The sequence below is a fragment of the Corythoichthys intestinalis genome, chromosome 4 (genome assembly GCF_030265065.1).
Source record: "Corythoichthys intestinalis isolate RoL2023-P3 chromosome 4, ASM3026506v1, whole genome shotgun sequence".
NCBI lineage: Eukaryota > Metazoa > Chordata > Actinopteri > Syngnathiformes > Syngnathidae > Corythoichthys > Corythoichthys intestinalis.
Window position 1 is genome coordinate 12,472,544 of NC_080398.1, and position 13,597 is coordinate 12,486,140.

The 13,597-nt window shown below is 40.4% G+C and overlaps 1 protein-coding gene across 3 annotated transcripts in view; it reads left to right on the forward strand.

Annotated features, from left to right (window-relative positions):
- Positions 1-13,597, forward strand: part of fhod3b (formin homology 2 domain containing 3b) — a 173,097-nt gene that overhangs the window by 152,414 nt on the left and 7,086 nt on the right. For all 3 annotated transcript variants that reach the window (XM_057834776.1, XM_057834777.1, XM_057834779.1), the window contains 7 exons: positions 1,505-2,385; positions 2,558-2,716; positions 3,294-3,476; positions 8,767-8,886; positions 10,630-10,791; positions 11,059-11,249; positions 11,340-11,532. In XM_057834776.1, the coding sequence (XP_057690759.1) occupies positions 1,505-2,385; positions 2,558-2,716; positions 3,294-3,476; positions 8,767-8,886; positions 10,630-10,791; positions 11,059-11,249; positions 11,340-11,532 (1,889 nt within the window). The remainder of the gene's footprint in view (positions 1-1,504; positions 2,386-2,557; positions 2,717-3,293; positions 3,477-8,766; positions 8,887-10,629; positions 10,792-11,058; positions 11,250-11,339; positions 11,533-13,597) is intronic.

Genomic DNA, 13,597 nt, shown 5'->3' on the forward strand with positions numbered 1-13,597 from the left:
ATGAGGATAGCATGCAAAAAATGACAAGGGGGGAAAAAAAGTAAGTGAATCCTCTGCCTAAGGAGACTTAAAGGGCAATTGAAACCAATTTTTACCAAACAATTTAAGTCAGGTGTGTGCCCAATCACTATTGAGTGGTTTAAAGCTGCCCTGCCCACTATAAAACACACACCTGGTAAGAATTGTCTTGATGAGAAGCATTATCTGATGTGCATAATGGCTCGATCAAAAGAGCTGTCGGAAGACCTGCGATCAAGGATTGTTGATTCGTATAAAGCTGGGAAAGGATACAAAACCATCTCTAAAAGTCTGAATGTTCATCAATCGACAGTCAGAGAAGTTGTCTACAAATGGAGAGAGTTTGGCACCGTTACTTCTCTCTCAAGGAGTGGCTGTCCACCAAAGATGACGCCAAGAGTTAACACAGAATACTCAGAGAGGTAAAAAAAATAAAATAAAAAAAAACCTAGAGTGTCTGGTAAAGACTTACAGAAATCACTGGCAGAGTCCAATCTCTGTGCACACATCACCTATATGTAAAACTATGGCCAACAATGGTGTTCATGGGAGGACTCCACGGAGGAAGCCACTGCTGTTTAAAAAAAAACATTGTTGGTCGTTTAATGTTCGCAAAAAGGCACTTGGACACTGCACAGAAGTTTTGGCAAAATATTTTGTGGACTGATGAAACCAAAGTTAAATTGTTTGGGAGTAACATACGACGTCATGTGTGAAGGAAAAATGGAACAGCTCACCAACATCAACACCTCACCCCCACCATGAAGCATGGTGGAGGGAGCATCATGATTTGGGGCTGTTGTTTGCCTCAGGGCCTGTACAACTTGCAATCATTTATGGAAGAATGAATTCAAAAGTTTATCAGGATGTTTTGCAGGAAAACCTGAGGCCGTCTGTCAGACAGTTGAAGCTAAAAAGAGGATGGATGCTGCAACAAAACAATGATCCAAAACACAAAAGTAAATCAACTTCAGAATGATTTCAGAAGAACAAAATACACCTTGTGGAGTGGCCAAGTCAAAGTTCAGAACCCCATTGAGATGCTGTGGCATGACCTAAAGACAACAATTCATTCCAGACATCCCAGAAATCTGACTGATCTACAGCAGTTTTGTAGAGAAGAATGGGCCAAGATTAGTACTGATCAATTTGTCACACTGATCTGCAGCTACAGGAAGCGTCTGGTTGAGGTTATTGCTGCCAGGAGGGGGCAAAAAATATTAAATTTGATGGTTCACTTACTTATGTTTTCCCCTTCCGTCATTGTTTGCATACTATCCTCGTTAAAATATGAAAACCTATAAATATTTTGGGTGATTTTACTTAAAGCAGACAGTTTTTTCATCCATGTGATTTTTACAAAGACCAGATCACATTTGACGGTGATTTTATGCAGAAATGTGAGAAATTCCAAAAGGTTCAGATGCTTTGTCATGCCACTGTATACTCATCTGCAGCAGGTGTTCATGGCACATTCTCCCAACAGGCCAGTGGAGCCAGTGCATCGAAGACACAGAAGAGAACAACATCCTCAACAACAAGCGCTTTATGCTGGACATGCTCTACGCTCACACATCAAACAAGGAGGCTGACATCACAGGAGGAAAGACGGAGAAAGAAACTCAATGTAAATGTGAAAAAGACACAGAGGTGACAGACCCCTCTGTGGTGAGTGTGGCTAGCAGGAACTCCACATTGGAGGCTCACAGGCAAGCCAAAGAAGAAAATGTGAAGAAACTAGAGGTGGGCAACATGGAAAAGCAGGGTACTGTACGGGCTGTGGCAGAGAAACTTGGTGATTTAGTTAAAGTTTTGACATCTACTGAAGCAGAGATGTCTGTGGAACTACAACACACTTTGTGTGAGAAACCTCCAGTCAGCATGACTTCAGTCCAGAAGAAAGAATCGGACCAAATTTGGGACCAGCTCATGGCCGCGCCCCGTGAGCTACGCATCAAGGAAATCGATTTCACTGACCTGCGGGACGAGGATGACATAGATATTTTAGATATGGACACTATGATGAGTTCTGGTGATCTTCTCCCGCCACCGCCTCCTCCTCCTCTGTGCAATGCTGCTCTACCGCCACCCCCGCCACCTCCCATCCTCGGCAAGATGATACGTCCCCCTCCACCTTTCATGCCGCCTCCTTCCCCTCAGCTGAATCGAGCGGAAGTACCTTTGTTCCTCAAGAAGAAAAAGACTATTCGGCTCTTCTGGAATGAGGTGCGCCCCATGGAATGGCAGTGCAAGACCCATAAGTTCTGCAAGGAGTCCCTTTGGTCCAAACTAGAGCCACTTAAACTGGACACATCCAAGCTGGAGCAGCTGTTTGAGTCTAAATCCAAGGAGCTGCCTGTTACTAAGGTAGATATAGTACCTGACACTACATTTAGGCCCAAGAAACGACATTATTATAAATTATACCACAATAGCGTACTATTTTTAAAACAGAATAAGGTAAATATGTAGTATATGGACACTTAGTGTTAGGTTTATTTTCTTTTGTGAGATGTTTAATGTGTGCTTTGTCTCCTAGAAAGCAGCAGTTGATGGCAAAAGACAAGAAATCATAGTCCTTGATTCCAAACGCAGCAACGCCATAAACATCGGTTTAACTGTCTTACCTCCTCCTCGCACAATCAAGACCGCCATTCTCAACTTTGATGAGTATGCACTGAACAAAGAAGGTATTGAGGTAAGGATAACACATCAGAATTTGAAATCCCTGGAGAAATCCTATCAAGTTAAACAGGCTCCAAAATAAATGCTTTTTTTCTCAATCGATGATACGCCAACATACCAAAAATGCACGATTGGCTTTCCAAGAAGAAGAGAATTAATTTGTCTTGCGTGGCTGTGATAGTTTACAATTTCGACATATCGTATGTCTGTTTGAAGGCGTGTAATTAATCACCGTAACGATCAAAATGTCGACCAGCACTTGAAAATGACATGAAAAGACATCAGCAGATAACGATGAATGTTGTGTCCCATTAGTATTATGTAAGGCTCAGACAGATCACTCGCCACGAGGAGGTCCTGTTCACCTTTTGCCTTTAGGATTTTTTTTTCCAAGGCAGATAAAAAGGTTGATAGTTCACACGTCACACATTTTTCCTGGAAATCTGGAAACATCTAAGATAAACAGCGGTGGAAAATGTCAGAATCAATTTGTATCCTCCAGGCGTGTTATGTGAATACAAGGCGATGATGACTTGATAAACGATCCCCTCGGAATTCTCCGTCCCCCTCTCTGTCATCTCATCTCCTAGAAAATCCTGACCATGATCCCCACAGAGGAAGAGAAGCAGAGGATCCAAGAGGCTCAACTGCTCAATCCCGATATTCCCTTGGGCAGCGCTGAGCAGTTTCTCCTCATCCTCTCCTCCATCACCGAACTCTCGGCCCGTCTGCAGCTGTGGGCCTTCAAGATGGATTATGAGCTTATTGAAAAGGTCGGTCTGCACTTGCTTTAATCATATGGACATGCATCCTTAAAGCAGAAGCAGCAAATAGAGTTCATCAATTTAACTTGTCGGACGACACGAAGCAAAAATGTCACCATGAGTACTGTGTACTACACAGGCAAGTTGCTCCTTCTGACATCAAGTGCATAAGCATTCAACACAAAGTTATTTTAATTGTCTCTATATGTCACTGGCATAAATGGATAAGTAAAGTTATTATTATTTGAAGTACCCTATTTTCCGAACTATAAATCAGACTTTTTCATTGTTGCTAGGCTTGAGACTTATACTCAGGTGTGATTTATAATCTGAAAAATAAGGTATATAAGGTGTTCCCCACCAGGGCAAAGTGGTGGCGAATCATTGCTCAGATGAATACTTTAATGGAACTGTCGATCAAAACAATGTTATTATTCTTGGAAAGGCAGATTTGTTGTCATTCTGTAGCTCTTCTTTCTGACTAGATTTTACTGATCTACTACTTAAAATGATCCACCGATAGAAAGACTTGTAGTTCTTAAAAGATAAACGTTATTATGAGTTAAAATAATTTGATATTAAAATCCCTCTTGATGTTTTCTTTTTAATACAATTTGTAAAATTAGTTTAACACTAGAAGTCGCCATTGTTGTTGACGTCGCAGGGCGGTGACGTCACTGGGTTTCGCTGCCGGGCTTCCAGAGTATGACTCTACTAACATAAACATGTCATCTGTTCAACCCTTTCAATTTGAACCCGAGAGAATTATTAATTAGCATGACAGCACTGTCGATATTTCACAAAACGAGCAGCAAACGCAAAATGAACAGGAAAGACGGGATGAGACGAGACGAGAGTATGACAAAACCAGTGTCCTACCAAAATTTGCTACACCGGCAAAACGTCCTACAAGAGGTGAATTTAACACCCAAAGTACTACCGTGCGCTTTCAGCTTGTTTTGTTTAGATGCATACAGACAGAACATACTAAAGATGCCTTAAGAAAATACTTAAACATAGTAATATCAAATGAGTGTGGTTTAAATACGCTACATGACTAATGTGATCAACAGATTAACAATCTGCTTTAAAGATACCACAAGAAAACACAATGCTTAAAAGTATGGGAGGGAAACACATGCAAAAAGTATTTTGCCGTGGCTCTCCTTGGGGCGTAAACACACCTCGTTCGCTCGCTCCTGCGTGAACATGCGCAACCTCTTTACTGCTGCTCATTGATTGTCAGTATTTTAGTGCCCACCTAATGTTATACTACAAGAGTCCATGTTTCTGAAACCCCCAGCACCCGACCAAGCACCGGGGGAAAAAAAGACCACACCAGAAAGAGAAAGTAACCGGAGGAGTTGAGGGAAAATCCAATATGAAAAGGAAAGGAAGAGAAAGTCTCAGCCCCATTGGCAAGACCTCTGGAATTAGCTCAGCTACAATGAGACAAAAAAAACAAGGTTTACTGTGAGGTGTGTTGAACAATGCCCACATATGCAGACAAGTAAACCTATGGTACGAACATAACATGGGATAATTCATCCGCGTGGCTACGGAGAAAATGATATTGTCATAACGATGGTTTAGCTTGAAAATCGTTAGCCATAGTTGCCTTAGTCATTAATTTGATTTCTAAATTGTTGCCACAACAACCAAGCCGGGAGAGACTTCCAGAGGGCGGTAAGGGGAAGACAAGAGCGCTTCACCCAGGCACGGAGCTCTCCCATGGGTCCGCCTCCCCCTGGAGCTCCCAAGAAAAAATGTTGGCTATACTGGAGTGATTATGAAATGATTATGGGATTGGAATAAGGTTATTTGTAATAGAGTCATATTTTTGCACCATTTTGCTGCACTTTTCATTAAATCTACCTGAAAAAAATGTTATTCAAGCAAATTGTTCTTTTTCGTGATTATTGGGATCAATAACTGACACGTTGACCTGGACCAGTGGTTTTGATAGTGGGGCCAGTGAACTTTAAAAACCACTAGCCCTAATTTCCCTTACTGTCTACCCCTGCATTCCAACATGCATGCATATTAGGTTCATTGAACACTTTAAATTGGCTGTTGGTGTTTACAGTAATGTGAAAGTGAATGGTTATTTGTATACAATTACAGTGTGGCAAGTAAGTATTTAGTCAACCACTAATTGTGCAAGTTCTCCCACTTGAAAATATTAGAGAGGCATGTAATTGTCAACATGGGTAAACCTCAACCATGAGGGACAGAATGTGGAAAAAAACAGAAAATCACATTGTTTGATTTTTTAAGAATTTATTTGCAAATCATGGTGGAAAATAAGTATTCGGTCAATACCAAAAGTTCATCTCAATACTTTGTTATGTACCCTTTGTTGGCAATAAGGGAGGCCAAATGTTTTCTGTACCTCTTCACAAGCTATTCACACACTGTTGCTGGTATTTTGGCCCATTCCCCCATGCAGATCTCCTCTAGAGCAGTGATGTTCTGGGGCTGTCGTTGGGCAACACAGACTTTCAACTCCCTCCACAGATTTTCTATGAGGTTGAGATCTGGAGACTGGCTAGGCCACTCCAGGACCTTGAAATGCTTCTTACGAAGCCACTCCTTTGTTGCCTTGGCTGTGTGTTTGGGATCATTGTCATGCTGAAAGACCCAGCCACGTCTCATCTTCAATGTCCTTGCTGATGGAAGGAGATTTTCACTCAAAATCTCAAGATACATGGCCCCATTCATTCTTTCCTTTACACAGATCAGTCGTCCTGGTCCCTTTGCAGAAAAACAGCCCCAAAGCATTATGTTTCCACCCCCATGCTTCACAGTGGGTATGGTGTTCTTCGGATGCAATTCAGTATTCTTTCTCCTCCAAACAAGAGAACCTATGTTTCTACCAAAAAGTTCTATTTTGGGTTTCATCTGACCATAACACATTCTCCCAGTCCTCTTCTGGATCATCCAAATGCTCTCTAGCGAACCGCAGACGGGCCTGGACGTGTACTTTCTTCAGCAGGAGGACACGTCTGGCAGTGCAGGATTTGAGTCCCTAGCGGCGCATTGTGTTACTGATAGTAGCCTTTGTTACTGTGGTCCCAGCTCTCTGTAGGTCATTCACTAGGTCCCCCCGTGTGGTTCTGGGATTTTTGCTCACCGTTCTTGTTAGAAAATGGAAGACATAGAAGAGCACTGATATTTTGACGCCACTGGGTGAGATCTTGCATGGAGCCCCAGATCGAGGGAGATTATCAGTGGTCTTGTATGTCTTCCATTTTCTAATAATTGCTCCCACAGTTGATTTCTTTACCCCAAGCGTTTTACCTATTGCAGATTCAGTCTTCACAGCATGGTGCAGGTCTAAAATTTTGTCTCTAGGGTCCTTCGACAGCTCTTTGGCCTTGGCCTAGGGTTGCCACCTTTCAGAAATAAGAAACATGGTACGCCCCCCTCGCGCCCAAAGCTGTACAGGCAGAGAAAAAAAGGGACATCCCCAAAACTGCTAAAATTCCTAGAAATGTATCTATTCATTTATATTCCGTATTAGTTCAATACGGAACGCAACATTTAATTCCCAATTTCTGATTGTTCCTTATTTTAAGGGACAGGTGGCAACCCTACCTTGGCCATAGTGGAGTTCGGAGTGTGACTGACTGAGGTTGTGGACAGGTGTCTTTTATACCGATTATGAGTTAAAACAGGTGCCATCAATACAGGTAACGAGTGGAGCCTCGTTAGACCTCGTTAGAAGAAGTTAGACCTCGTTGACAGCCAGAAATCTTGTTTGTTTGTAGGTGACCAAATACTTATTTTCCACTCTAATTTGGAAATAAATTCTTTAAAAATCAAACAATGTGATTCTCTTGGGGGGTTTTCCACATTCTGTCTCTCATGGTTGAGGTTTACCCATGTTGACAATTACAGGCCTCTCTAATCTTTTCAAGAAGGAAAACTTGCACAATTGGTGGTTGACTAAATACTTATTTGCCCCACTGTAATACATGTTCTGCACAGTGTTGTTTTTGGCAGCCTTTTTTATTTTTGTCTTAGTCTTTTGGCCAAAAATACTTATAAGTCTTAGTCATATTTTAGTCATTTTAAAATGTCTTCGTCTAGTTTTAGTCGACAAAATCTCATACAAATTTTGTCTTGTTTTAATTTCCAACAATTTCAAATGAACATAGACATACTAACACATATTGCAGCATCTATAAAGTACGAACTTTGTGATGATAATACATATTCAACAGGAAAAGCAGTCAATTATTTTCATATAAACCTATATAGAAGGCACGAACTGTATGTACTGTAAAAACAAAAGTTGTCCAAGCGTTTAACATCCTTCAGACCAGGGGTCTCCAAACTGGTCCCCGAGGGCCGCTGTGGGTCCTGGTTTTTGTTCATACCGATCAAGCATAGACCTTTTAACCAATGTGGTTTCTACTAAAACAAGCAGCACCTGACTGCAATCAACTGATTACACTTATAAAACACCAGATTGGTGAAAAGGTGTGGTCTTGTTTTGTTGGAGTGAAATCCTGCACCCACTGCGGCCCTATGTGGAATAGTTTGGAGACCACTGCTTTAGACTTTGCTGACCCGAAACCTAATTTGCTCTGCTTTAGACTGGCCAGTGGTTTAAGAGGACGCTCGCCATTCTGAGGCTAACGCAAACGCAAATTTTACGCAAACGCTAGGATTTTGATCACTCAGCACAGACCTTTAAAGCCTAAAGCAATATTGTATATTCTCTCTTGCCAAGAAAACAAATCTTACCGTGTTTCCAATCAAACAAAATGGAGCGCAGCCTAGGTTGGGATACATCCTAAACTCCGGTGAGGAGGGGGAGGCGCAGCACATCTCACATGAGAGACACGACTCAAACACTGCCACGATGCAAGCTGAAGTAGTCCAATACAATACAAAAATGCCACGCATTGTGAACATATGACAAAAACAATGTCGCATTCTCGTCTTGTTGTCGTCTCGTCAGACCAAAACTGGCATTTATCTAGATATGTTGTAGTCTCCCAAGCCACGTTTTTAGTTCTTCATCGTCACGTCATCATCATGAAAAAATTATTCGTCGACAAAATATTGTCGTTATCATCATTGTTGACGAAACAACACTGATTCTGCAAATGGCAGGTTTAGGGGGTTCCTGTGATAGCCTCCAATTCATTCTTGACGCAAATGAGAATGAGTACCCTAGGAAATAGATGGATGGATGTCAAAATCATGAATTCATTTAAGTCTATTTGTAAAGGTGAATTACAGTGAATATGGAAATATCAACCTAAAAGTGCTGCTTTTATGTTTGTAGGAAGTTGCAGAACCCCTCCAGGACCTTAAGGAAGGAATGGACCAACTGGAGAAAAACACAACCCTCCGCTATATCTTGACCACACTGTTAGCCATCGGCAACTTCCTTAATGGCACTAATGTGAGTAGATCTGAAGGTATATCGCAGTCATTCAGTTTTTGGGACCTTTTTAGTTTTTATGTTGATATTTTCCGGTATATTTGTGAAGCAACCTAAAAATGCAAGCGTGGGTAAATTTTGTAACTATGAATAAATTAATTGATTGGTTCTTAAAGGCCAGTTTGATGGTTGAGAAGTTCTGGGTTTGAATCTTCGCTCAAGCATTCCTGTGTGGAACTTGTATTTTCTTAGTGCTGATGTGGGTTTTCTCCGGGTACTCCAGGTTTGTCCCCAAATTTCAAAAACATGCACTAAATTATCCATAGGTTTGAATTAGTGCTGCAACGATTAATTGAGTAACTCGAGGATCCGATTTGAAAAAAAGATTCGAATTCAATTTTGCTGCTTCGAGTATCTGTTTGATTAAAGTGGCGTTGTAATGGTTTGTTTTGAAAGTGTTTGCATTTAGTTGTATTGATTTGAGTGCACTGCCCTCTAGTCTGCTTCATTTCATGTGGCTGAATCCAGCTGCTCCCTGTTAAGACCAACATAAGCTAAGTTTTTGTTTGAGCTAATGTTTTTTTTAATGCATTCGTAATTTAGTTTATAGGTATATTTGGCCATTTTTTTGTGGGAATACATGTCTGAACCATTTGTTAAGAGTATTGTAAAAACACGTTAGCATTTTATAGCATTAAGGCTAGCGGACCTTTGCGATGCAAGTTAGCCAGTTGTTCTTTTGTTGTACATAGATCCTCATTTCTTTATTTTTTTTATACTGTTTGGGGCTCAGCTCAGGTATTTCATTTTTTTATGTTCTTTATCCGATTACTCCATTATTCAAACTAACTACTTCATTGATTAATCGGCTACTAAAATAATCGATAGCTGCAGCCCTAGTGTGAATAAGCGTGGTTGACAGTTCAGTCAGTTCCGGCTGCATGGCTCGGCAGATTTAGCAAATGCCTGCTGAAGACTGACTGTGTGTGACTGTGACTACATTGTCTCTTCATTTAAGAAGATGAATGTCAGTCACAGTGCAATAAAAGGATACAACTCACTAAAATAATGCAGTTGACAACCATATTTAAAAAATGTTTTGAATCCCTAAGGAAGATGTTTACATAATTCTGCCTTTTTTAGTTTCTGTACTTTTCCAATGTTAGGACCAATTTCCTTTTACTTGGTCATTGAAAACACTGAATGTTGTGTGGGAAAGCTCGGCGGAACTTTCTATGAGAAGAAATAAATATTTGAGGGGTTGTGTATTCTCTGGAATTGACTTTACAGTGTATGAAGACTTGCATCTGCATCTCTGCTATGCGAATATATGAATGAGCATTTGAGGGACAAACACGCAAGGGTGAAAGTAGAAGTCATCGACATCAAAACAGGCAGTTCCCATAAATAACGTCTGGAATTTTTTTCTGTCTTCTTTTCAGTTTGACATTTAAAGCTGGCAGAGGAACAAAGGAGATTTTGTTTGTGTCTTTCATGCTATGTGCTGGCTTGAGCTTTGCTGTGGCCAGCACAGCAATTAGAAAGCAAAGTAGATTGTAGTTCCCGATAATCACAGCCTAATGAAGCTACATATCTTCTTGGCACAATTTTAGAGCCTTTCGTGCTTGTGCCAGAGAGGAAATGCGCTGCAATTTGGTCCTCTTATTGGGCTTTCTGATTGTTCCTGTCAGAATTAACCCCCTCCCCCCACACCCTTTTCTTCTTTTTTTCTGAGTGTGCTTCTGTGTTTGCTTGCTCTTCTAGGCCAAAGGCTTTGAGCTGAGTTACCTCGAGAAAGTCCCTGAGGTAAAGGACACGGTTCACAAACAGTCTCTGCTACACCACACCTGCGCCATCGTGGTGGAAAAGTTTCCAGACAGTTCTGATCTCTACTCTGAGATTGGAGCCATCACCCGCCTCACCAAGGTGAGAATGATCTGCGAATTGGCTTGTAATAGACTGATACACAGATCGATCAGATACGTGATTGGTGAAATAGATCAAATAGGTTGCTTGATCAGTCAGTTCTGATATGCAGGTCACAAAGAAAAATAGATCAGCTACAACTTTGGGCAATGAATTTCTTGTAAATTTGAACCAAAATCCAAACTATTCCAATTCCGAAGGTATCTTGTTTAGGCTTTTCAAGGGTCCAGTTATAAGATTTGCCATGACTGGTACTGTTTTTGCCAGGTGGACTTTGACCAACTCCAAGACAATCTGGCTCAAATGGAGAGAAGGTGCAAGGCATCTTGGGATCACCTAAAAGTCATCTCCAAACATGAGATGAAACCAGCACTAAAAGCAAAAATGTCCGACTTCCTCAAAGATTGCGCTGAGAGGATTATTATTCTAAAGATCGTACATAGGAGGATAATCAACAGGTATGTGTTGGCTATATTACGTCTTACCTGTTGTCATTTGTTTTTGTTTATTTTTTTTAGCTTTACATGTTCATACCGTTCATCCTACAGATTTCACGCCTTCCTATTGTTTCTGGGCCATCCAGTATACGGCGTCCGCGATGTCAGCATTCATCGCTTTAGTAAAATCCTCAGTGAATTTGCACTGGAGTACCGCACAGCAAGGGAGCGCGTGTTGCAGCAGAAACAGAAGAGGGCCAACCATCGTGAAAGGAACAAGACCAGAGGAAAAATGATAACAGATGTAAGTCGACAATAGACATTCGTACTGTGCTTTTTCTCCATTTAGTTCAAACACTCTGTTAAAGCTACTGATTTTAATCGAGTTCAAGCACCCAACATAACGTTTTCAGTCTAAACACTGAATACCAATGACAGACCTTGCTTTTGGTCCCTATAAATTTAGTTACGCAACTGAATCAACCCACAAATCATAAATTAAAAATTGAATGTTAACAATCAGAAACATTATGAAATAAGGAAGTAGATTACTTGAAATAAGTTAATACCATTTCGCAGAACCAAGTTAGAATATAGGTTGAAAATGTAGGTCAACGCTTTAGATAGTGTTTAGGCCAGCAGACAAAGGCTTTACTGGCTCTGACCTCCACCACTGTTGCATATATTTGTGATTAGATCAGCAACGTTCTCAAATGTATATGTTACTGTAACAACAATCAATGAGTTGTCGTCAGGCTATTCCAATGTGTTGTTTCAGTAGACTTTAAAAGCCCAGCGCAAACACCAGGTTCCGAAATTAGAATCCCTTAAAGTTAAAGCCTGAGAATGTCTTTAAAGGGGCCCCAATTCAATCTTTGTGGGAGAATACAAACATTAGGAATAACAGCAACATTTACGGTGTTCAAACATATTCAGTTAAAACCCTCCTTGAGATCCAATTCAAGAGCTGCTTTTTCTCTTCTGGAAATCCTATTGTAAATAGACAAGATTGATAAATGTACAGTATGAAGTTGCGGTCATGACTGAGCGGGAACCACTCATGTTTTTTAACACTAAAGACATTCAATTATACCTGTAAAAATCATTTTATGTGACACGAATTGACGTACAAATTTTAAAACACTACAGAGATTTTTTTTGACAATTCTGCCTAATTTGAATGAATGAAATAATGGTACTGTATATAAAATGAGACTCCAAAATCGTGAAAACACAATTGTGGCGGTATGTATCTCTCAAGGGTTTTGCTTTTGAGTCGTATTTGTCCAGAATCCTATGGTTGGAATCCAAATTGCACGGCTTGTTTGGACGTTTCACTGAATGACAAATGGCTGATTCGTTGCACGAATAATGTTTTCATTGGAAGTTCCTGATTGACTTTCATGACTTTCATTTCTTCTCTTACCTGGCTCCCTCCCTCATGTCTTTAGAGTGACAACGAAAGTGACAGTGAGGTAGGGCACTGCTATCTGCAGTCAGCCGCATGTGAAACATTTTGCGTTGACTAACATTTAAAAAAGAATGGAATGGAATTCTTACCTGACAGTGGTACAATAAAAACAACACACACACCTAATAGAACAAGGAAGAGAGATTGTTTTTTTAGCAAAAAACAACTCCCTTCGACAGACTCTTGCAGTACAGACAAATGTGAGCTTGGTGAAATGCATGATTGCCTAAACTGTGTTGGTTTGAAGTGTTGATAGGCATGGAGGATTTTACTGTAGTGTGAGCCATAACTATCGTATTTTTCGGACTATAAGGCACACCAACTTTGAATGATACATAGGGTGCACCGGATACAAGAAGAATTAGAGCATCAATGTATTTTGCATTTGTCATTTGATGAATAATTAATGTGTGTCTTGAGCACTTTACTGGAGCAGCATAATACATTTATGCTCCAAAAGATAGTTTGAGGTCATTAAGCACAACGACAATTTATGCATAAGGTGTACTGTCATTACATAAAGGATTTTAAATGTGCCTTATACTTCAAACATTACAGGTCCTTCTCAAAAAATGTAGTGTAATGTACTGATAAACATTAGACTTTCATATTTTAGATTCATTACACACAACTGAAGTAGTTCAAGCCTTTTATTGTTTTAATATTGATTATTTTGGCAAAAAAGCCAAGAAAAAAACAAAAATCCCTGTCTCAAAAAATTAGCATAGCATAGCAAAAGGTACTCTAAAGAAGCTACTAACCTAATCATATGAATCAACAAATTAACTCAAAACCCCTGCGAAAGATTCCTGAGGCTTTTAAAAACTCCCAGCCTGGTTCATTACTCAAAACCGCAATCATAGGCAAGACTGCCGACCTGACTGCTGTCCAGAAGGCC